We start from the raw sequence: 22,106 nt of genomic DNA, 5'->3' as shown, positions 1-22,106 counted from the left end.
TGAAAAAATGAAGGCTATGAAAAGTGAAATAAAGGAAAATGTACAGGGAACCAACAGTGATGGGAAGGAAACCGGGACTCAGATCAATGGTTTGGAGAAGGAAGAAATAAACATCCAACCAGAACAAAATGAAGAAACAAGAATTCAAAAAATGAAGAGAGGCTTAGGAACCTTAGGACATCTTTAAACATTCCAACATCCGAATCATAGGGGTGCCAGAAGGAGAAGAGGAAGAGCGAGAAATTGAAAACATAATGAAGGAGAACTTCCCCAATCTGGCAAAGGAAGTAGATTGAAGTCCAGGAAGCTCAGAGAGTCCCAAAGAAGTTGGACCCAAGGAGGAACACACCAAGGCACATCATAATTACATTAGCCAAGATTAAAGATAAGGAGAGAATGCTAAAAGAAGCCAGAGAAAAGGAGACAGTTACCTACAAAGCAGTTCCCATTAAGACAATTGGCTGATTTCTCCAAAGAAACCTTGCAGGCAAGAAGGGGCTGGAAAGAAGTATTTTAAGTCATGAAAGCAAGGACCTATATCCAAGATTACTCTAGGCAGCAAAGCTCTCATTTAGAATGGAAAGGCAGATAAAGTACTTTCCAGATAAGGTCAAGTTAAAGGAGTTCATCACCAAGCTGTTATATGAAATGTTAAAGGGACTTATCTAAGAAAAAGAAGATCTAAAATATGAACAGTAAAATGACAACAAACTCACAGTTATGAACAAGTGAACTGAAAAAAAAAAAAACAACAACCCAAAACTAAGCAAACAACCAGAACAGGAGCAGAATCACAGAAATCACATGGAGGAGATCACATGGAGGGTTATCAGTGGGGGAGTGGGAGGGGGAGACAGGGGGGAAAGGTACAGAGAATAAGTAGCATAAATGGTAGGTAGAAAATGGACAGGGAGAGGGTAAGAATAGTACAGGAAATGTAGAAGCCAAAGAACTTATATGTATGACCTATGGACATGAACTAAAGGGGGGGGGAATGTGGGTGGGAGGAGGTGTGCAGGGTGGAGGGGAATAAAGAAGGAGGGAATGGGACAATAGTAATAGCATAATCAATAAAGTATATTTAAAGAAAGAAAAATAAATAAAAAGGATCAAAAAGAAAGAAAGAAAATGTTAACGAAAGTATAAATTTTAGTAATCTAATAAATAAATGAATTTACAGGAAAGCAAGTCAGAAAAATCTTATGATCACTCAAGATATCACATATTAATTACTACATAATGTATTACAAAAAATTGACACCAAAGTATTTGCAATTTATAATTTTATATTGTTACTCAGTATCACTATTACCCCATCATATTCTATAAGTGATAAAACATTTTTAAAGGAAAAGCTTTATATTTTAGTCCCTTTAATGGCATGATTTCCTGCGTTTTGAAAAGGAGTTCCACATTTTCATTCTGACTGGGACACACAGTTAAGTTGCTGGACCTGATTCCAGCTTCACCACTGAAAGCCTGGTCATCTTCTTTTAAAGGTTTTATTTAAAAGATTTATTTTTTTTAAAAGATTTAAAAAAAATATTCCAGCTTTACCACTGAAAGCCTGGTCATTTTTTTTTAAAGATTTTATTTATTTATTGTTACAGAAGGGGAAAGAGAGGGAGGGAAACATCGACGTGTTCCCTCTCACACACCTCCAGTCACCGGCAACCCAGGCCTATCCCCTGACTGGGAATCAAACCTGTGACCTTTTGATTCACAGGCCGGCACTCAGTCCACTAACCCACACCAGCCAGGGCGGCCTTGCTATATTGACTGAGTCATTTAGCTTTTTTTTCACCTCTTAAATGGGAATAATTACCTCGCTTTGTAAAATTGATGTGAAAAATAAAGGTATTTATGAGTATATGTATTTTATAAATATACTCATAAACATGTTTGCACACGCACACACACAGTGGTTTGAAAAAGTATAGGTGCTTTCAAATACTGGAGGCACAGTCGATCGTGTGAAATATTTTTTACCACTACCATTCCTTGACTCAGAGCCTTTGGACAAACATACTTCTTACCTAAAATGAAGAAATTTAGTTCACTGTATTCTATGGGGCTTTCCAGACTTTTGAGAGAGAAGCTACATTTGGTCAAAAAGTGTATCATTGTTGTAGACTAGTGATTTCAGGATGGAATTCATTCCTTCCTACGAGTAAAAGCAAGTATAAACTAATGTGATGTCAAAACACTAGACTTCAGTCAACACTCTAAAAGCCTAAAATTTCAAATAGTGTTTCTGATAAACCCTCTGACTTCTAAGCAACTCAACGCAAACGAGCACTAGGAGAGCTGAGTTCCTCCAGCACCAGCCCTGGGCAGTCCGTAGATACCTCGCTGCTGAGTGTAAGTAAAAACGCACTGGTGTCAGTGAAGAGGCAAGCAGGCGGCAGCTCCAGGCTGGCTCCCGTAGGGAGCTCCGCCAGCTTAGAGGACAGGGTCTGAGCACCACGCTGGGACCCAGGCAGAGGCCGGGGTTCCAAACCTGAAAGCCCACTCCGCACACTCTGACAATACATATCCTGACCGTGGGTGCAGGTGACATTGCTAACCCACTGTCACTGGGTTTTTTCTGAATCCTTTGTACCTACTCCTGAATCTCCCTCGAGACCATTTGTAGGCGACTGCCTTAGGGGTGGGGCTAGGACCTTGGGAAAAGGACCTGCCTGACTCCAAAGGGCCAAACTTGTGACTGATCAATAGATTAACAAGCTGGTCGGGGGCAGAATTCCAATGGCTCCAATGCCTCCTAGAGGTTGCCAACATCTCCCTCCTCCTCCAGGGCTGTGGAATCCACTTGGTGGTGTTCTCTCGAGCTGGCCATCCCTCCCACTGTCTAACCTTTGCCCTTTCTAATTGCCCTGATCTCATCCCACCCTCCGTAGGTGTGTTTAAAGTCCACCTCTGGGGAACACAGACGGAGTGTTCCAGATAATCCCTTTCCCGGTCTTGCCCGACCTCAGGCCTACGGGCTTCGTGCCTGGGCTTCCCGGGACTGGCTGGGGTTTGAGGAGGACCTACGCAGCTACAGGATGAAGCTGGCCACCAGCTTCTTGATTCTGTGGCTCAGCCTGGGGGGTGGCCTGGCACAGAGCGACACCAGCCCGGACGCCGAGGAGTCCTATTCAGACTGGGGCCTCCGGCAGGTCCGAGGCAGCTTTGAATCTGTCAACAACTACTTTGATTCCTTTCTGGAGCTGCTGGGAGGGAAAAATGGAGTCTGTCAGTACAGGTGCCGATACGGTGAGTACACGGTTTCTCTTCCTGTAAAAGCTGTTCCTGGTGGACCTGTGGACGCCAGTGCGGGGTCACAGCGGGTCATGAACTTTTTGCTGTCATTCACCTCTTAGGTAGGATTCATCTCGTGAAATCTGAATCTCAAATAAACAATGGATACTGTGTTAATACATTTGAAATAGAGGGTCTGGCACAAATAAGTCTCCTTTTTTATTACAACATCTTAAGCATGTAACTCTGTAACATAACAATATCACACTCAAGCACACCATGTGACATTTTAGGTGACATGTTCAAATTAAAACTATAAATTATTACACCCATATTATCACCCTACCAACCACACCCAAGCAGGCCTTACTTCTGCTGGACCCTGTATTTGGGACATACACACACTGACAAATTGTTGATTGTTTATCTGAAATACAAATTTCACTGAGCTCCCTGCATTTTATCTGGCAAACCAGTTCCAAGAAGCTTTCTAAGACTTGCTCCCTGGGGCCATTTTAAGGAGTTGGTTGCGAGGTGGTACTTCAGGGAAAGGTGGCGTGGACAGGCAGCGAGAGCCCAGAGGTGTTCGAGAGTTCCTACGGGTGAAAGCTGAGGCTGCACGTCCAGGTGAAGTTTTGCCAGGGGCTGAAGTAGCTTCCTCAGTCACTCTGTGCTAAGCCTAGAAATGGAATTTTCCCCCCTAGTGCTGTTCACACCGTCCTTCCAGCTTTGCCAGTCTCTGATGGGATCTGTTTGCTGCCTCTCTTCAGTCAGCCATGGCAGGCCTTTGGTGGGCAGGAAAAGGTTACTGCCAGCTGTCTCTGCCCACCTGGGACCAGGCCCTGAGGGGACTGGGACTCTCCTGCAGGCCTGGTGCCCGATTCAGCATTGTGAACGGGTAGGAGCATTACCTTGCCCCAGTGGTAAAGAGGAAACCTGGGCGCCGGGTTGCATGCCTGGCTGCCAAAGAGGAGACCCTGGGTCCAGTTCTTCCTTCCCTGCTCTGAAGTCCACATAATAGGGGCAGGATGCCGAGCCCTGGACCTCGAAGCCTGGAGGCAGGGGGTAACTTCAAAGGCAAATGCTTTCAAAAGCATACACAATCTCATATAGCACTGGTTTTATGGTTGAGCTTATCAAATGTTTCATCATGGGGTTAGAGATAAAAAGGGAGAGCCAGTTTAGCCCAGCAGGAAAACACTTGCGAAATGTTTTCTCCAAACACTCGACAGACAGAAGTCAGCTTTGAGAGAGACACAGAAAAGCTACGTACTTGTAGGCTCACCCCGAGCAGTCTCCCTCACCCCCTTTTTACCTGTGAGCAGGGAAACTGCTTTCTTGTAAGACGAGACTGACTGGGAGACAATGGTTAACCATTGCTCCGGAATAAAAAACTTCTGCAACACAGAATTTTAACCACCTATGATGATGAAGAAGGAAGCTGCGTTTTCCCTGTGAAGATGCCACAGGGTAAAAAGCCTGGTCTCTGCTAGGACCCACCTGGACCCCTAGCTGTGGCTTCATTTGAGGTGGGTTGGACACGAGCAGAGGCCTTGTCACTGGACTGTTCTCGGCTGGTTTGCACCGATGGGGCGGGAAAGCGATGAACTCACTGCAGATATCAACACGGTGTCTGTGGTTCAGCACAGAGATGACAGCAGGAATTTTTTAGGAAAACAAGAATCAACACGTCTTCTTCCTCCTCTAGCAAAACAGCATTAAAAGATTTCAGCCAATTCTAGCTGAAAGCTTCTACCTGGGCAGGCAGGGTCAGTGTCGGCAGGCAGCTCTCCATGGGGGATGGGAATAGTCAATAGAGAGATTGCAGGAAGGCAAATAACTCCTCTCACTCTGCAAAGCAGAACTGTTCAAGGAGGGGCCTGAAATGCACACAGGAAATCTGGGTGAGATCTTGTTACCTTGGAACCCAGAAGATAGGAGGACCTGGACGAGTGCCTGATCGGCACAAAACATCTTCTCAACTTGATTGTGAATCAAGCATTCTTTCGAACAGATGACACCTAATAATTAACCGAGTCTGAGCATTTCCAGTTGGCTTTGTGGTGTACCTCCTGTACACAGTGCTTCTCTTCCCTCTTTAAAGCAGAGGTTCTCCAACTTGCCTGGGCTTTATAAATCCACTGCTGGGCCCTCATCCCTCTGGTTTCTGATGTGGTTGGTCTGCGGTAGGGCCAGAAAACCTGCAAATCTAAGAGTTCCCCAGTGATCCCTGATGCTGCTGGTCCAGGGACCACACTGAGAAAAAAAAAAATGCTTTGAAGGTTGCAATCTTTTGCCAAAAAGAACAATTTGGCGGCAATTAGCCTACAAGAAAAAAACTTCTATTTCACAGGTACTTATCAATACCAGGCATACCTCGGGATATTGCGGGTTTCCTTCAGACCACCATAGTAAAGCAGGTTGCGCAGTGAAGCAAGTTGTAATCCTTTTGCTGGTGGAGGGTTTTGTGGTCAGTTTACAAAAAAACAAAAAACAAAAAAAACCACCACCTGTGAAGCACAGTAAAGCAAGGAGTAACTAAAGGAGGTGTGCCAGCGCTTAAAACAGTGGTTCACTACCTCGGCCCTGCGCTTAGAATCAATCACCTGGGGCTTTAAAAGCTCCTACCAAGCAAACCAATTAAATCAGAATCTCCATGGGCTATACTCAGCCAGACATAAGTATTTTTAACATTTTCTAGGTGATTACAAAGTGCAGCCAAGGTTTGGAGCGGTATTTAAAAGGTCATTCTTGGAGAACTTCAGCCCATAAGTTGTTCAGATAGGCAAAGGTGTGTTTGTACCCTGGTAGTCTTACAATAGCGTGTCAACATTGCGTTTCACACTTCTGTCTACAGCAATTCATTCTCACGTCGGCACACAAAATCGGTCAAAGGGCCAGCTGCAAACAGTATGAGGAGACTCAGACGACATACATAGTGCTGCTGTTACAGGGAGTCTGCGCTGGTGTGAACAAGATTCCCTCCCCGCCCCCACCCTGCCCAGAGATTCTGATTTAGGAGGCCTGTGGTAGGACCCAGAGCCGCACGGGTGGTCGGTCTTCAGGGAAAAATCATGGGTTTGAATTGGGCGGTGGGGTGCAGAATCTCATTGCCGGCGACCTCGAGCAAGTTACCTAACTAACTCTCGACCTTTGTTTCCTCATGTTTATAAATAATGTTAATAATACCTACTTCGAAAGGTGGTTGTAAGAATGAAAGATAATGTATCTAAAGAATTAGTGCTATGGGCTCTGGCTGCGTAGTTCAGCGGGTTAGAGCAGAGTCCCCATACACCAATGTTGCGGGTTCAATCCCTGGTCAGGGCACATACAGGAATCAGCCAGTGAATGCATAAACAAATGGAACAAAGTGATGTCTCTCTGTCTCTCTGTCTTTCTCTCTCAATTCAATTAAAGAATCCATGCTATGTATGGCCCATGACTGGCACCAAACACATTTTATGCCTGTTATGAGAAAGATGGTCCAGTGAACAAGTTAACTGTGCATTCAGATTCTTCCAGTTCTCTTCCGACATTAACAAACAAACAACACAAAACAGAAATTCCAGTGGCTGGACAACACCCTCGGCTTCTGGAAGAAATCACGGAACGATCTGTGTCTGTGTGAAGCTCTCTGGTGGAGGCTCTTTGGAGCAGAAGGTCGTGTCTTAGAAGTCGTGATTGAAGATACTGTCCGCGCCGTCACACTCTGTAAAAGGGCCTTGTGATGAATTTCTTCTTGGGCTTAGTTCTAAGGAAAAAAAGTATCTTCAAATATCAGTCTTCTTGTTTTTTTTTTTTTTATTAGACTTTTTTTTTAAATCTGTTTGAAACCTTAGAGCAAAATTTATTGGACCTGTGAGTTTGTATATTTTTCCAGGGAAGCAATTCACAGCCTTCATCAGATTCTTCAGGCGATCCATAGCCTGAAAAAAGAAAACAGCTACCGGTTTAGAGACGAAGGTGGTTCTCATGCTGGGACGACCAACTGTCCCACTTTGCTGGGGACTGAGGGAGGGGTCTGAGGTTCCTGGGGTGTGGGGCTTTCAGGACTAAAACAGGGACAGTCCCAGGCAAACTAGGTCAAGTTGGTCACTTTATCTCATGCAGGAACTTAACCTGTTTTAGCAGCTGAAATAGAATTCATCGCTTTAAAAAAATTGTCAGAGTTCTGCTTTGTTCCCTTGATGTGCTTGAGTGTTTCTGGAAGTAAGCAGGATATACATTTCAGGTACAGAGCTCTGCCTCCTTGAGACCGGAGTAAAAGCCCAGCACTGGGCTGCCTCTGCAGGAACCAGCTCCGCGCAGAGAAGGGACGCCCCCTCCTGGGAAGACCTAACCCTTGACATGGATCAGAAAGCCCCAAGAGATGTTACTGCACTTTTCAGTGGGGACACGAGAAGAGGTTGGCTCCAGCAGGCAGTGTGCACAGCCGCAGGGAGAACCAGAGTCTCCTGGCTGACTCTCCTCCAAAATCCCTCTCAGTTTTGAGTGTTTCAAGGGTTTTATGGTGGTTTTCTTTGTTCAGAAGTTTTTAATTTTCATAGATCAAGTCTGTCAGTCTTTATATTTTCTGAAATTTTTGTCTTGCTTAGAAAACCATCCTCACATCACAATTATAAGAACATTCTGCTATTTTTTTCTGGGAAAGCAGTCAGCTAAGACATAATAAATGAGTACTGCTATGTTCCAACGAAACTTTTTATGGACACTAAAATTTGACTTTCATATAATTTCACATGTCACAAAATATTATCCTTGTTTTGGCATTTCCCCCACAACCATTAAAAAAATATAAAAGCCACTTTTAGCTGGTAGACTGTACAAAAACGGCGATGGGCTGGACTTGGGCCTCTGGGCCACACGGTGAGCCACAGGCTCAGGTCCGCAGCCCCCCACTCCTACAAACAGCCCAAACCGGAAAGTAACACCAACTCGGACATTATTAATGCCTGGACTCAAAGCAGCAAACTATAAACTCAACACAACTCAAAACTACTCAAACTATAATGTGAGGATATAGTATATTATTTCCGTCAAGACTCAAACCATCAACTTTTTCCTTTGAACTTGTACTTCAAGCTTCATTCCGAAACAGATGTTCTGCAACTATCATAAATATTAAACACAATTAAAAAAAATACCCTCCTGAATAGCACGCCAGTTGGGAAGTGTCTGTAGTTGGCGTTTCGTTGTCTTTCAATCGGGAGATCAGACATTTACATTCTGTAAGTTCTCAAGTGCTAAGAGGGCAGAGGAAGCTGCACCGAGTGTGCTGTAAAAGGCAGGAAAACTGTTAACAGATAACTTTACCATCAAATTCAGACAATTGTTTCTTCATTACATTTGTTCTTATTTCTTTAAAGTACATATAGAACGTTTGTAAAAGAGCAATCCAAAGGAAACAAATAAAATCACCATAATCTCACCTCCAAGATTAAATACACATTGGACTGTATGGCACAGTGTAATTACTTTCGTGTCATTTGATTACCGATATCAGTTAATACACTTTACCCGCTTCCCCGTCAGTGCTTCTCCCTCTCTCTCTCTGTCTCTCTCTCTGTCTCTCTCTCTGTCTCTCTCTCTCTCTCTCTCTCACACACACACACACACACACACACACACACACACACACAGGGGGTTAGTAGAGTTGCCAGGGGTAAGTTGTACTTCTCAAGACCTTTGAAGAGTAATGCAGGCATTACCGGTGGGCTGGCAGACTCTATCAATAGGTACATTACCTCTCCATGACAAAAAAGAAACACTGAGTTAAAATAAAACATTTAAAAAAATACTGGGACTAGAATGAAATAAAGAGAAACTTTTAAATTCCAGAAACAAAGGGAAAACATGGAGGGACAGTGGAGAGGGGAGCGGCCGCGCTTCTGTGGCCCGTGGGTTTTCAGTCCGCACACAGGTAGACTCCAGGGGCTGGGGAATGAATTTTAATGCTCCAAGAGAGGAAAAATAACTTTCTACCCTTCCCAAGAATTGGGAAGTTAGAACCGCACAGTTTGCATAAAGCTTAGAGCCTGAGGGGCTGCCCCGTCTGTTTAAAAAAGATTAGAAAACCTCTATCCAACATTCCAAGGAAATAGCAAGGATGCTTGCTATTCACCTAGGACTAGGGCTTGAAGGCCAAATAAAGAACACTCACTAAAACTCCACCACTCCCAGCATATTCGAAGCACAGGTGAGGAATCTGGGAGACGAACACGAAGGATCTTGAGACTCCAGGCGCCACAGCAAAGGCAATTGAGGAGCCGCTCTACAGTACACGACCCAGAACACAGGAGTCCTTTAGAAAAACAAGCCGTTCTGCAGATGAGCTCCCACTAAAAATTTACACAACATGTGAAAAATAATACACCATAACGAGAGTCAGTAAACATTAAAAAATGAAAGACTTAGCAAAACTGGAGAGAATAAAAATAATATACAGAGTCCAGGACAAATAACACCCCTTTTTTATGACAAAATCATAAGCATGTAATTCTGTAACATAACAACATCACATGGAAGCACGCCATATGACATTTTAGGTGAAGTGTTCAAACTGCTGCCCATTCACATACCCTACCAACCACACTCAAGCAGGCGTTGCTTCTGCCCGGCCCTGCATAGAAGTAATACAGTAATGCATATAAACAATATACCAAGAATATTCAAAGTTATTAAAGGAACAGAAAACATGATAAAAATAACTCAATGAAAATGAACACACACATTCAAAAGAATTAAATAGCATTCTAAGAAATGAAAATTACAGTTATTGAAAGAAAAAATTCAGTGGATGACTTAATAGCAGATTAGTCACTGTAGAGAGAATTGGGAAAATATGGAACAGATTTGATGAAGCTGGTAAAAATTCAGTACAGAGAGAGAAGAAATGGAAAATATGAAAGAGAGTGTAAGAAGCAGAGTATTAAAAAGACTCACCATTCAGTGATACAAGGCCCAGAAGGAGAAACTAGAGGAATGAGGAAAATAAAATATTCAGACAATGGCTGTGAATTCTCCAGAGCTCAAAGAACCCCTAATCTTCAGATTGTCCCAAGCAGGATGAGGATATGGAATTCACATCTAGACACATCGTACCCTGTGAGGGTGTGGAGAAACTGGAACGCTGTGCGGCGCAGGTCGGAATGGAAAGGATGCGGCTACTGAAGAAAACAGGCTGATAGTCCTCAAAAAAGTAAACGTAAGATTACTATGTGACCCAGTAACTCCAACCCTTCAGTATTTACACTCACAGGAATTGAAAACAGATATCTAAACAAATACATGTGCACACTGTTCATGGAAGCACTTTTCCGGAAGTCGGAGGATGGAGACAATGAAATTGCCCATCAATGGATGGATGAATAAGCAAACTGCGGTATTTCCAGAGGATGGATTCAGCCATAAAAAGAAACGGAGTACAGAAACATGTTACAACACAGATAAAATGCGAACACACTTAGTGAAAGAAGGCAGTCAGAGAATGTTACATATTGTATGATTCCACTTATTTAAATATCCAGAATAGGTAAATCTCTAGAAACAGCAAGCAGATGAGTGGTTACCAGGGATGGGGAAGGGGGAGAATGGGGACAAACTGCTTGAAGGGCATGGGATGTCCTGCGGAGGAGGACGGGAACGTTTTGGAACTCGGCAGAGGTGACGGCTGCACAACCTGAGGAGCGTGCTGAATGCCACTTTAAGATGGTTAATTTTATGTTACGTGAATGTCGCCTCATTGAAAAAAGAAAATAGATAAGTTACACTTCATCCTAAATAAAAACTTTTGTTTTTCAAAGAATACCATCAAGGAAGTGAAAACACTCTGTTGAAGGACATAAGTAAATGAGAAGCTTTACTTTGCCCATGTTTGAGAAGACGGAATATTCTAAGAAAGTCAGTTGTCTCCATATTAACCTATAAGTTCAGTGTATGTTCGAGCAAAATTCTGACCATCTCAAACCGCGGTGACTCTCAGATTCACGTGCAAGGCTGAAGGTCCAGGAATAATCAAGACAATTTTGAGGAATGATAAGGAGGGAGAGCTTTAAAGCGTAGACTTAGTATGTAAAAGTTAAAACAGAAAATGGGGTGCAAAGGGGCTTCAACTGTACTTGTAACATTATATTAAAAAGTTTATAGGAAGTTTGCCAGTGTTAGCCTTTATTATGTCTGTGTAGTGGGTTCATGGGTGTCTGTTTCTCTGACTTTTCTTCAGTTTTGAAATTTCAGAATACAATAATTAAAATAAAACATCTGATAGAAGACTAAAGAAAAAAATAGAAATGCCATTCACCTCAATTCAAGGATTAATTCTTAGCTTATTTCTTCAGTCTTACGCTACGTCTTGCCTCTCCTAAAAGGAGAACGTGGGCTTTGGAGGCAAACAAGGCATTGGATTTACCTCTTACTTCCCCTACGTACCGTGTGACTTCGGCAAGTCACACAGCCTTTGAGTCCCATTCTTCTCAGCCAGGTAATAGGTAAAAACACTGGTGATGAGTGTTCTGAGGTCATCTTAGGTCAAGTCGATCTTCAGGATGACTGCCATTGACACAACTGACAAAGGCTCCTTGTACACATTCGCAAGATCATTAAATAACTGAAATGCGAAAAAACAGACAGCTGTACTTGGACAACAGTAAAAAAATAAATAAATAACTGAAGTGCCATGTCGGAGAAACCAAGAAATTAAAAGCTTTTCAGAGAGTTTCTGCTTAGTTCTGTATTAGAAATGCCAAAAATAGGGATGTTTTCTTTGTTCTTTGGTCAGTAACAGTGTCTGCATCTATGGAATTTTGCAAAATTCCATTCAAGTTATTTTGGAGAAATATTTGCGGTAGTTATAATTCTGATTCCGGAAGTGTATCATCGGGTTGTGCGTTCCTTTTTCTGGGCAAGGAGTGAGGCCGTGCAGCGGAGAGAGGAGTAAGAAACCATAAGTTTCAGCTCAGTTTTGCCATGCACCTTATCTTCAAGGTCATGCACTTAAGAAACGTTAGAGTTCTTACTAAATAAACACTCATAAAATTCTTCGAGAGTAGGAGAAAAATGCCCAACTTGTCTTTTATGAGATCATCATCACCACGTAATTTGGAAGTATCTGCCGAGGAACAATAACTTTGAAAGGAAAAATTGAATACGCTTTTAGATAATTTTTATTTCAGGAATGCTTCCAAATGCTTCATTTCTAAAGGTTTCTTCCTGCTTCTTTGCTTTATTCCTCTGCTAGGAAAGGCACCAATGCCCAGACCTAACTACAAGCCTCAGGAGCCCAACGGCTGCAGCTCCTACTTCCTGGGTATAAAGGTACCAGAAAGTGTATGTACCACCATCATCATTTTCTTAATTGATTTTTCTTTTTTTAAATTTACTTTTTTTTATTGTCATGCAATTACAGTTGTCCCAACTTTTCCCCATTACTCTCCCCCACCCTACCCAGCCCCACCTCCCACATTCAATCCTCCCCACCCCGATGTCCTTGTCCGTGGGTCCTTTATACATGTTCCTTGACAACCCTTCCCCTCCTTTCTCCCATTACCCCCTCTCCCCTTCCTTCTGGTCACTGTCAGTTTGTTCTTAATTTCAATGTGTCTGGTTATAGTTTGTTTGCTTGTTTGCTTTGTTGATTAGGTTCCACTTATAGGTGAGATCATATGGTATTTGTCCCTCACCGCCTGGCTTATTTCACTTGGCATAATGCTCTCCAGTTCCATCCATGCTGTTGCAAAGGGATTGGTTTTAATTAAGACAAACTCAAGAGTTATCACTGATGGAAGTGATCACTTATAGAATATAGTTGAGCAATGTGATTAAGATTTTAAATTGGATACAGAAGAAGGGAGATAATTTTTAAAAGAAGTATCTAATTTCTTTTACTCAGAGGCAGCTGCCTCTCAGATCAGCCCTTATAGAGTGAACTGAGAAATCATCATTACAAACACCTGCCAAGCTTTAGGGGCTCAAACAGAACTAAATATGAAACAGGTCTGAGAGCTTTTCCCGTACTGTGCTGGAGCCAGCTGGTCCTGACCAGGGAGAGTGGATTGGGGAGCATCGTCCAGACTTTTCGAGTCGCGAGTGTCCAATCGGCTATTTTTGGACTATTAACACCATAGAAATCTGCAAACATCCTCCCTAAATAACCCTCCACACACACATCCAGCCACCGGCTAAACATTTATCACACACTGCAGACCATTTCTCAGACTGTCGGCCTCCCCTGAAAATGAGTTATAAATTAATTTCTTCTAAGACTTCTTTAGAAAGGAGGTTTTAGTAAAATGTAGGTAGAGGAATTTCGTATCTAAACTGTGATTTTTAAATTGTACCTTTGCTAGGCTCAGCTTCACTTTTCTGATGATTCAAAAGATTTTACTTTGTAATAATTGTCTAAGCAGCATGGTGCTTGTTCTAACCAAATCCTGCCCTTCTGCGGCATTTTTATGCAGATTGGAAAATGGTCCCCTCTCCTCAAGACAGCTTTTTTCGATTTGTCGGAAATTTATCTCAATATGCTGATATTGTTAGAAAAGGAAACTTGATTGCTATTGGCTAGACGTTTTTCTTAGTAAACATATGAACCCCTGATGTCTTGTGGGCAAGCGCCCCTGAGAGGTGATCCTCCAGTGCACCGAACAACCTGCGCAGCTGCGCGCCCAGCCTCGTCCGCAGTGACCGGTACGCGTGTGGCCACAGGAGAAAGACAATCACTTCCACTATATATCTATAGTAGAAAAACCACCTATTTGGGGTCAATGTGTTTGACTTGATACCAGCTTCGCAGCTGTGGAAGTGGCATGCACTATGTTTTGGAAGTAATGTCCTTTGGTTTGCTGATAAGACCTTGAACTAGTTCAAGAATTTCCCGTTTAGTTGGATTGAATGATAGCCACTGTACTCATGTAATTCTCAGCTACCTCTGTGTGATGTATTTTTAGTATTAGGGGTAAGGTATGAACAAAGTAGTTTACCCAGAAATGCAGACCCCAGGTCTCTGCCTAGTATAATAACGAGTTAGATTATCTCTCAATTTTAAACTGTCGAACTCCATATTGTGCTCAGGTGGCCTTGGAATAAAAGTTTGAATAAGAGAACACTTAGGAGACCCAAGAGGAAAGGACTCATAATAGCTGATGAATCAATCCCCACCCATGCCCTGAAACAAGATTTTCACAGATTCTATCCAAGTCCAAGTTTATATTCTCAGAAAAACTGCAAAAGATTCCAAGATCTACACCTTGGCTCTGTCTACATCTAGACCCACCCTGTTTCCATCTGTTGTGTACCCCATGTGACAATTACTCTTCTTGGTTCGCCCTTTGTATCCTGCCTCTTCCTCACTCAACTGTTTATCAAGTTTAACTAGTTACTTTGGAAGTCAAGGTCATCCATCTACTTAGCCTTTTCCCCAGTGAAAACTTTTAATATGTATGCGTTTCTCTGCTAAGACCTTTGAAGGCTAAACAAACTAATTGACTTGCTCACATATGATTTGCTCATTATTTCCTTTCTTTACCTGCTATTTTCTTTTTTTTCTTTTTTTTTTTCTTTAAAGTATATATTTTAATTTTAGTTGTTTTTAAGTTTACAAATAGGGCGTCTTGCTGTATGTCATTTTGGGGATTTCTTTTCATTTCACAACATATTGCTGAGATTTATCCATATCATTGCAGGTCAGCGTAGTGCCTTCTGGCTGCGTGCGGCACTCCAATGCGTGAATATTGCACAGTGTTCCCACCCACTCTCGACTGCGCGGACATTTGAGTGTTTTCAGTGCTGCTGCGAGCGCTGTGCCTGCGCCGGGTGCACATTTGCAGAAGTGCTCGGGGCAGTGGGCCATATGGCTACTCACCAGGAGTTGCCGTTGTCAGGCTAAGATTGAATGTCTTTCCTGTTTTGTTTTTTTTTTTTTAATATATTTATTGATTATGCTATTACAGTTGTCCCATTCCCCCCCCCCACTCCACTCCATCCTGCCCACTCCCCTCCCTCCCACATTCCCCCCCTATAGTTCATGTCCATAGGTCATACTTATAAGTTCTTTGGCTTCTACATTTCCTACACTATTTTACCCTCCCCCTGTCTATTTTCCACCTATCATCTATGCTTCTTATTCTCTGTACCTTTCCCCCTCTCTCCCCCTCCCACTCCCTTAATGACAACCCTCATGTTCTAGTTGTTTGCCTAGTTTGCTCTCGTTTTTGTTTTATGTGTGGCCGTTAATAACTGTGAGTTTGCTGTCATTTTTACTGTTCCTATTTTTGATCTTTTTCTTAGGTAACTCCCTTTAACAATTCATATAATAAGGGCTTGGTGATGATGAACTTCTTTAACTTGACCTTATCTGAGAAGCACTTTATCTTCCCTTCCATTCTAAGTGATAGCTTTGCTGGATACAGTAATCTTGGATGTAGGTCCTTGCGTTTAATCTTGGGTAATGTAATTATGATGTGCCTTGGCATGTTCCTCCTTGGGTCCAGCTTCTTTGGGACTCTCTGAGCTTCCTGGACTTCCCGGAAGTCTATTTCCTTTGCCAGATTAGGGAAGTTCTCCTTCATTATTTGTTCAAATAAGTTTTCAATTTTTTGTTCTTCCTCTTCTCCTTCTGGCACCCCTATAATTCGGATGTTGGAACGTTTCAAGGTGTCCGGGAGGTTCCTAAGCCTCTCCTCATTTTTCCAAGTTCTTGTTTCTTCATTCTTTTCTGGTTGGATGTTTGTTTCTTCCTTCTGGTCCACACCATTGATTTGAGTCCCAGTTTCCTTCTCATCACTATTGGTTCCCTGTACATTTTCCTTTGTTTCTCTTAGCATAGGCTTCATTTTTTCATCTGTTTTTCGAATAGATTCAACCAAGTCTGTGAGCATATTGATAACCAGTGCTTTGAACTGTGCATCCGATAGGTTGGCTATCTCTTCGTCGCTTAGTTGTATTTTTTCTGGAGCTTTGAAGTGTTCTGTCATTTGGGCCATTTTTTTTGTTTGTTTCTCTTGGCGTGTCTGTTACTTTAAGGGGTGGAGCCTTAGGTGTTCACCAGGGCGGGGTAATGCTGGTCGCAGCGCTGTGACGCTGTATGTGGGGGAGGGGCCGAGTGGGAGCAATGGCGCCCGCCTCACTCTCCTCCGGATTTCAATCTTCCACTCCGATACCCACAATCAAACTGGGCCACTCTGGTGCTGTTTCCCGAGTAAGTGGGCCTGTGCACACTCTAGGCCCCTGTGGGTCTCTCCAACAACCTCTCCTGTGAGGCTGGGAGTCTCTCCTGCTGCCGCCCCAACCCCCACGGGCGTTTTCAATCAGAGGTTTGAGGCTTTATTTCCCTGAGCTTGAGCCCTGGGTTACGCGGTTTGCTTCGCTCCCTGTCGTTTGTCGGGTTTATCTGTGGGCGAATGTGGTGCTGCGGGGTGCTACCCGCCACTCTGCCTGCCCCACTCTCTGCCACTCTGAGTCCGGCCCTCTGGGTTTATCTGCGCAAATGTGGGGCTGCAGGGTCTGCTAGTGCTCGGACTGCCTGCGCCATTTGTCCCACACTCCGCCAGTCTCAGTCCCGCCACAGCCACACGAGTCCTCTCCGCCCCGGTGCCCGTCTCCGCCCCTCCTACCAGTCTGGATGAATGGTTATTTTCTATTTTCTTGGTGTTGGTCCCCCTTGCTGTTCGATTCTCTGTCAGTTCTGGTTGTGCGAGGAGGCGCAGTGTGTCTACCTACGCCGCCATCTTGGTTCCCCAGGCTACCTGCTATTTTCTAAGTCTACCCTAATTTCTGGTAATCCTCTCTTCCTCTTCTTTCAAAATCCTCTAAAAAATCCCTGTTCGATCACTTTGCATATGGCATTCTGTGAGCTTGCTCAGCTTATGCCACAACATTTACGTTGGTTAACAAATGCGCACACGTGTGTGTCCGGGTGTGTATTAGAAACGACCAGAGTCCTCGCTCTGCCTCTGCCCCCCACACGTACAGACGCGCGCACACCATTAAACCCTGCGGTGTGCGGTGAGTCTCTGGTCAACGCTGGTGACTGCGTGAGGGACTAAGGCTTTATTTTTCATAATTCTGAAAAATAACTCTGGGATCCTTTGCTCAAACAAAATCTCACATAAGTTTTAGCTGAATTTGGAAGTCTTGAAGCTCTGTTCTCTGGACTAATGTTCCGATTTCTAGTTTCATCACTGTAGTGGCCTGTGAATTTAAAAATTACTACAATCCAGAAGAAGAGAAAGCAGATCACCCTGGGTTGTTAAACTAATAACTAAATTGTGATTGAAACTTACCATCCTATGACTATCAGTCTGACATGCTCTCTCAAGCCGCCGGTGTTTCTCAATTGATCTGAATACGTAGCAGGAATTTGAGAACTGGCTCGTTCAGCATAGGGGCAAGGTTGCCTAAGGTCCTTGGTCTAAGCGTGGCATTTTCTTCCTTCCCTTTTCCCCAGATGGACTTGGGCATTCCAGCAATGACCAAGTGCTGCAACCAGCTGGATGTCTGTTACGACACCTGCGGTGCCAACAAGTATCGCTGTGATGCGAAATTCCGATGGTGCCTCCACTCCATCTGCTCTGACCTGAAGCGAAGTCTGGGCTTTGTCTCCAATGTGGAGCGTAAGTATCTTAAGGAAAATAAGTATCTACCTATGAGCAGGGAGTGTTGTTCCTGTTTTCACACAGAAATGTAGCCAGAGACCCTTTCTTCAAAGAGGCCATGAAAGCTCATTGACCTTTATGAACACTGAACCATGCAAGAAAGGCCGAGGGGGGATGCTGGGCACTCGTCCGCTAAAGCTCTTGTTGTCTTGCCCAGGAGCTGCTGGCGCTGCTCCTGATGGACAGGGCCACACCAGAGCCTTCCCAGAGATATAAAAACTTATCCTTTAGAGTGGAGAAAGAGTTGCCCAGTTGGCTTTAATTATCCATTCCACTGTTAAGTAATTTTCCATAAAAGGAATTATTCTGCAGGGGACCACTTGGTTATTTTCTTCTTTTGTTCTTAGGGAAAAATTTTTTTGAAAACCTATCTTTTTTGTGTGTAAAGGTCTATACATGTACTTGAGGATAATTACTTTCAAACAGCTGCTTAGCTATCCGATTTCTAACACTGATTCTATAATTTCTTTTTCCTGATTCACTTTAGGAAAAATTTTAATGCCTTAGTTTCTGAAGCCAGAACATTACACCCAGGTATTAGCACTATATATATTTTAGATAATGTTTGAAAGTCCGGCTTATAGAGAGCTGACCCCGTACCACCGAGAAGGTCAGTAGGAAAAATTGAGATCTTGTTTAAAGATCTATGTCCAGAGTGTAGTCCTCAAGTAACCTGTGAGGGCTTGAAAACATAGATGATTGATTAGGCTCTGGAAAGGGGGTTCACTTTCTCTGCACCAGCAAAGGGTAAGGAAGTACTCGCTGCTAATCTAGGCTCAGGTCAAGCTACTTTCTTCAAGCAACGTCCTATTGGTCGTTTCTCCTAAATATCTCTGATAACGTACTGCGAATTAACTCAATCTCTGGGTCCCAACAAATTTATGCTCCCCATAGGGACCAGATATATTTTTATACCATATAAATCTGGTCATCTTCCTCTCCCTTTGGTTTAAATCCAAACTCCTTACTATGACATACATATGTTCATCTTTAGCCCACCTCTGTAGCAGCAACTTGCTTATTTCTGATTTCTCTCCTGACTTTTGCCTTTCCAAACTACTTGGGTTGATGGCCCGTATCTCTCTGTGTATGCAGTTCCCTCTGCTTGGAACACTCCGATTGTTCACTTACTATTGTTATTGAAACAGCTTTATCAGTGGTGAAAAGCTGAAAGCTTTTTCTCTAAAATCAGAAACAAGACAAGGGTGCCCAGTCTCACTGCTTCTATGCAACAGAGTATTGGAAGTCCTCACCAGAGCAATTATGTAAGAAAAAGAATTAAGAGTAATCCAAATTGAAATGGAAGACATAAAACAGTCACTATTTGCAGGTGACATGACGTTATATGTAGAAAAACCTAGACTCCACCCAAAAATGGTTAAAACGAATAAAATTCAGTAAAGTTGTAGGATATAAAATCAACATACAAAAATCTGTTGCATTTCCATACACTAATAACAAACTATCAGAAAGAGAATTTTTAAAAAATCTCATTTACCACTGCATCAAAAAGAACAAAATACGTAGGAATAGATTTAACCAAGGAGGTGAAAGACCTGTACACTGAAAACTATAAGACACTGATGAAGGAAATTGAAGAAGACACAAATAAATAGAAAGGGAGTCTATGCTCATGGATTGGAAGAATTGATATTGGTGTCCTACTACCCAAATTAATCCACGGATTGAATGTCATCCCTATCAAAATTCTAATAGAAGGTGTTCTCAGATGCCTTCTGTAGCAATCCTTACCCCCAAAGGGACAGAGACCCATACTGTGGGCTCCCATACCACCTTGGGATAACTTCCGTTACGGTGCAGTGTAACCACCTCTTCACCTGCCTATCCTGTCATCCTCTTTTTCCAAACTGTGAGACCCTTGAGTCGGGATCCCTTTGGTCTCTGTATCCCTGATGCCTAACAGAGTGGCTGACCAATGTATCCAACAGGCACACCAGTTTTTCAATGAGTAAATGGCTATTCATCCCACACTCGAACAGGGAAAGCTACAGGAAACAGTAGTGTTATCTGACCAAGTGTTCTGCGAAAATGATCAATTCTCCAGGGAGTGAGCATAGCGGTGTGGAAGATTCCGATGGCTAGCCATGGTTTCGACCTGGAGGCCCAAAAAAGAAGGGCACCCCGAAGGGTATGCTGCTCTACTAGATTAGATGGGAGCTTCTCTGAAAAACCTTCTTTTCCTTTAATTCTGTATTGGATCATTGCTTCTACTTTCCTCTGGTATGATGTCAACCTTGCAAAGATACTGCCTTTTAAAAATAACTCATACTACTTGGGGGTAGTTCTATGTATTAACTTTTATACTTCTCTACGTATTTTTCAAGTAGCATGCGATTCTCTGGCTGACACCGTGTTTAACACTGTATGGGCCTTGGGCTGCCGACCCTTTATGAATAGCCAGCGGGCAGCCTGCATCTGTGCAGAAGAGGAGAAAGAAGAGTTATAATAAGGAAGAGGTGATTCCTTGTTGGTTTTGCGTGGCACCACAGCTGTCAGTCTTGGAGAAGGTAAACGGGGCAGACGTGTCTCATCCCTTCTTCCAAAAGCTTGGACCCCACAAAGCAGGGGGAAGGAAACACTCGACAACTGAGACTTGAGTCCCATCCTTTGGGGAGAATTGGAAAAAAGACACAGAGTGATCTGAAGGCCACTCGTCCCTGTAACACTGGTCTCCCCAACTCAGACATTCGCCTGAAAATTCAGCTCTTAGTTTAAAGACTCAAGTAAAGACTAAATACTGGGATTCCTGAACTTAACAATCACATTCATAAGTGAAATTTTGGAGAGTCCAACCATTTGGGAAGCAATGAGTTTCCTCTAGTCCATGTTTCAGTTGCCAGTAAGCATCTCACATATAATAAAGTGTATTTTTAAGAAAATTTGAAAAGAGATGAATGAATTCCATTATCACCAATTTGCTTCTGTTTTGCTTAGAAGAAAACAGAACCCCACCTGGTAAGTTCCATCAGCGGTAACAGTCACTCCCACCGGTGCTGAAGAAGTAAGAACCGGTGGTCACAGGCTTGCCTGATTAAAGCCAATGGAGGTGGGGGCCAGACGGAGTTTGGTCTCTGAGGTTCCATTTCTTTTCCTTCAGCGAGCGGTTCCTGTTGACATCCCCAAGTACTAGGTGGTCTTTGTATCGTGTGAAGATCTGAGAAGCGCTTTGTACAAACTGCTACCGAAGATAACTTGGAAAATCCCCCAAATCTGAGGGGAGTGAGAGACAAGTAGCCGTTCCCCAAATAGTGGTTCTCAGCCCTGACAGCAGATTAGAATCAGCTGAGGGGAACCAGAAACCAAAGACTCTCTGGGGCTGGTGTCCACGGACAGCATGCCTCGTTTTGTTGAGTTTGGCTTTATTGCACTTCACGGATGTTACATTTTTACAAATTGAAGGCAAGACCTCCCACCAGAAAAAAGATTATGACGTACTTTATTGCGATACTCTCTTTACTGTCGTGGTCTGGAACCATACTGGCTAGATCTCTGAGGGATGCCTGTGTTGGTATTTTGTAAAAGCAACTCTGATGCGCTGTGAGGACTGAGGGCCACGAGGGCGGGGATTGGCAACTGAAAGCCCTTGGACCAAATCAGGCCCAACCCTTGTTTACGTGAAGTTTGATTAGACCACAGCCATGCTCACCTGTGTTTGTGGCTGCTCCTGGGCCACAGCAGCAATGCTGAATACTGTGGCACAGACAAGTGTCACAGGAAGCCTAAAATATTTACCATTTGGCCTTTTCAGAAAAATTTGGTCAACCCCCAATCTAGAGAATTTTCTCCTTTCCTTTCCTTTTGTTAATTTCACTGGTTCCACCATGATGTTGATTGTAGCCGTTTCCAAAAAGAAAAAGAAGAAAAACGGTTTTCTGATCTTCTGTAAACCCACAAAATTAATGGGCATATTAAGAAATTGGATTTACTGCAGATAAAATTTATCTCTGTGGTTTATGGTATTTATTTCAATAAAATTTATTAAGCATCTACAAAATAGAGTATTTTATGCCTTTTTCTATTGTCGTCAATCTAAGGGCATAGAATGCCAAATAATTGGGCATATAATACCAAATATTAATTTTGTCTACAGTTCAGTCATTGAACCACTTAAATGCATGTTAATGAATTTAACATTTATTCATTGAAGATATTTCACTTAAGACAATATAAAAACATCAAAAGAAAATATTGTGA

At 43.0% G+C, this 22,106-nt stretch overlaps 1 protein-coding gene across 3 annotated transcripts; it reads left to right on the top strand.

Annotated features, from left to right (window-relative positions):
- The first annotated feature begins 2,913 nt into the window (after positions 1–2,913).
- PLA2G12B (phospholipase A2 group XIIB) lies at positions 2,914–21,915 on the top strand. 3 transcript variants are annotated; one of them, XM_024561016.4, is made up of 4 exons: positions 2,914–3,258; positions 12,479–12,567; positions 17,684–17,849; positions 20,240–21,915. In XM_024561016.4, exons 1-4 carry the CDS (start codon positions 3,048–3,050, stop codon positions 20,356–20,358), a joined length of 585 nt encoding a protein of 194 aa, XP_024416784.2. In that variant the 5' UTR covers positions 2,914–3,047; the 3' UTR covers positions 20,359–21,915. The 3 variants fall into 3 exon arrangements, with proteins under 3 accessions (XP_024416784.2, XP_024416783.2, XP_045052133.1); XM_024561015.4 differs by having other exon boundaries at positions 20,237–21,915; XM_045196198.3 differs by lacking the exon at positions 12,479–12,567 and having other exon boundaries at positions 3,091–3,258; positions 20,237–20,375.
- The last annotated feature ends 191 nt before the right edge of the window (positions 21,916–22,106 follow it).

The sequence above is a fragment of the Desmodus rotundus genome, chromosome 4 (genome assembly GCF_022682495.2).
Source record: "Desmodus rotundus isolate HL8 chromosome 4, HLdesRot8A.1, whole genome shotgun sequence".
Classification (NCBI taxonomy): domain Eukaryota; kingdom Metazoa; phylum Chordata; class Mammalia; order Chiroptera; family Phyllostomidae; genus Desmodus; species Desmodus rotundus.
This window is presented reverse-complemented; position numbering and strand designations above follow the sequence as displayed.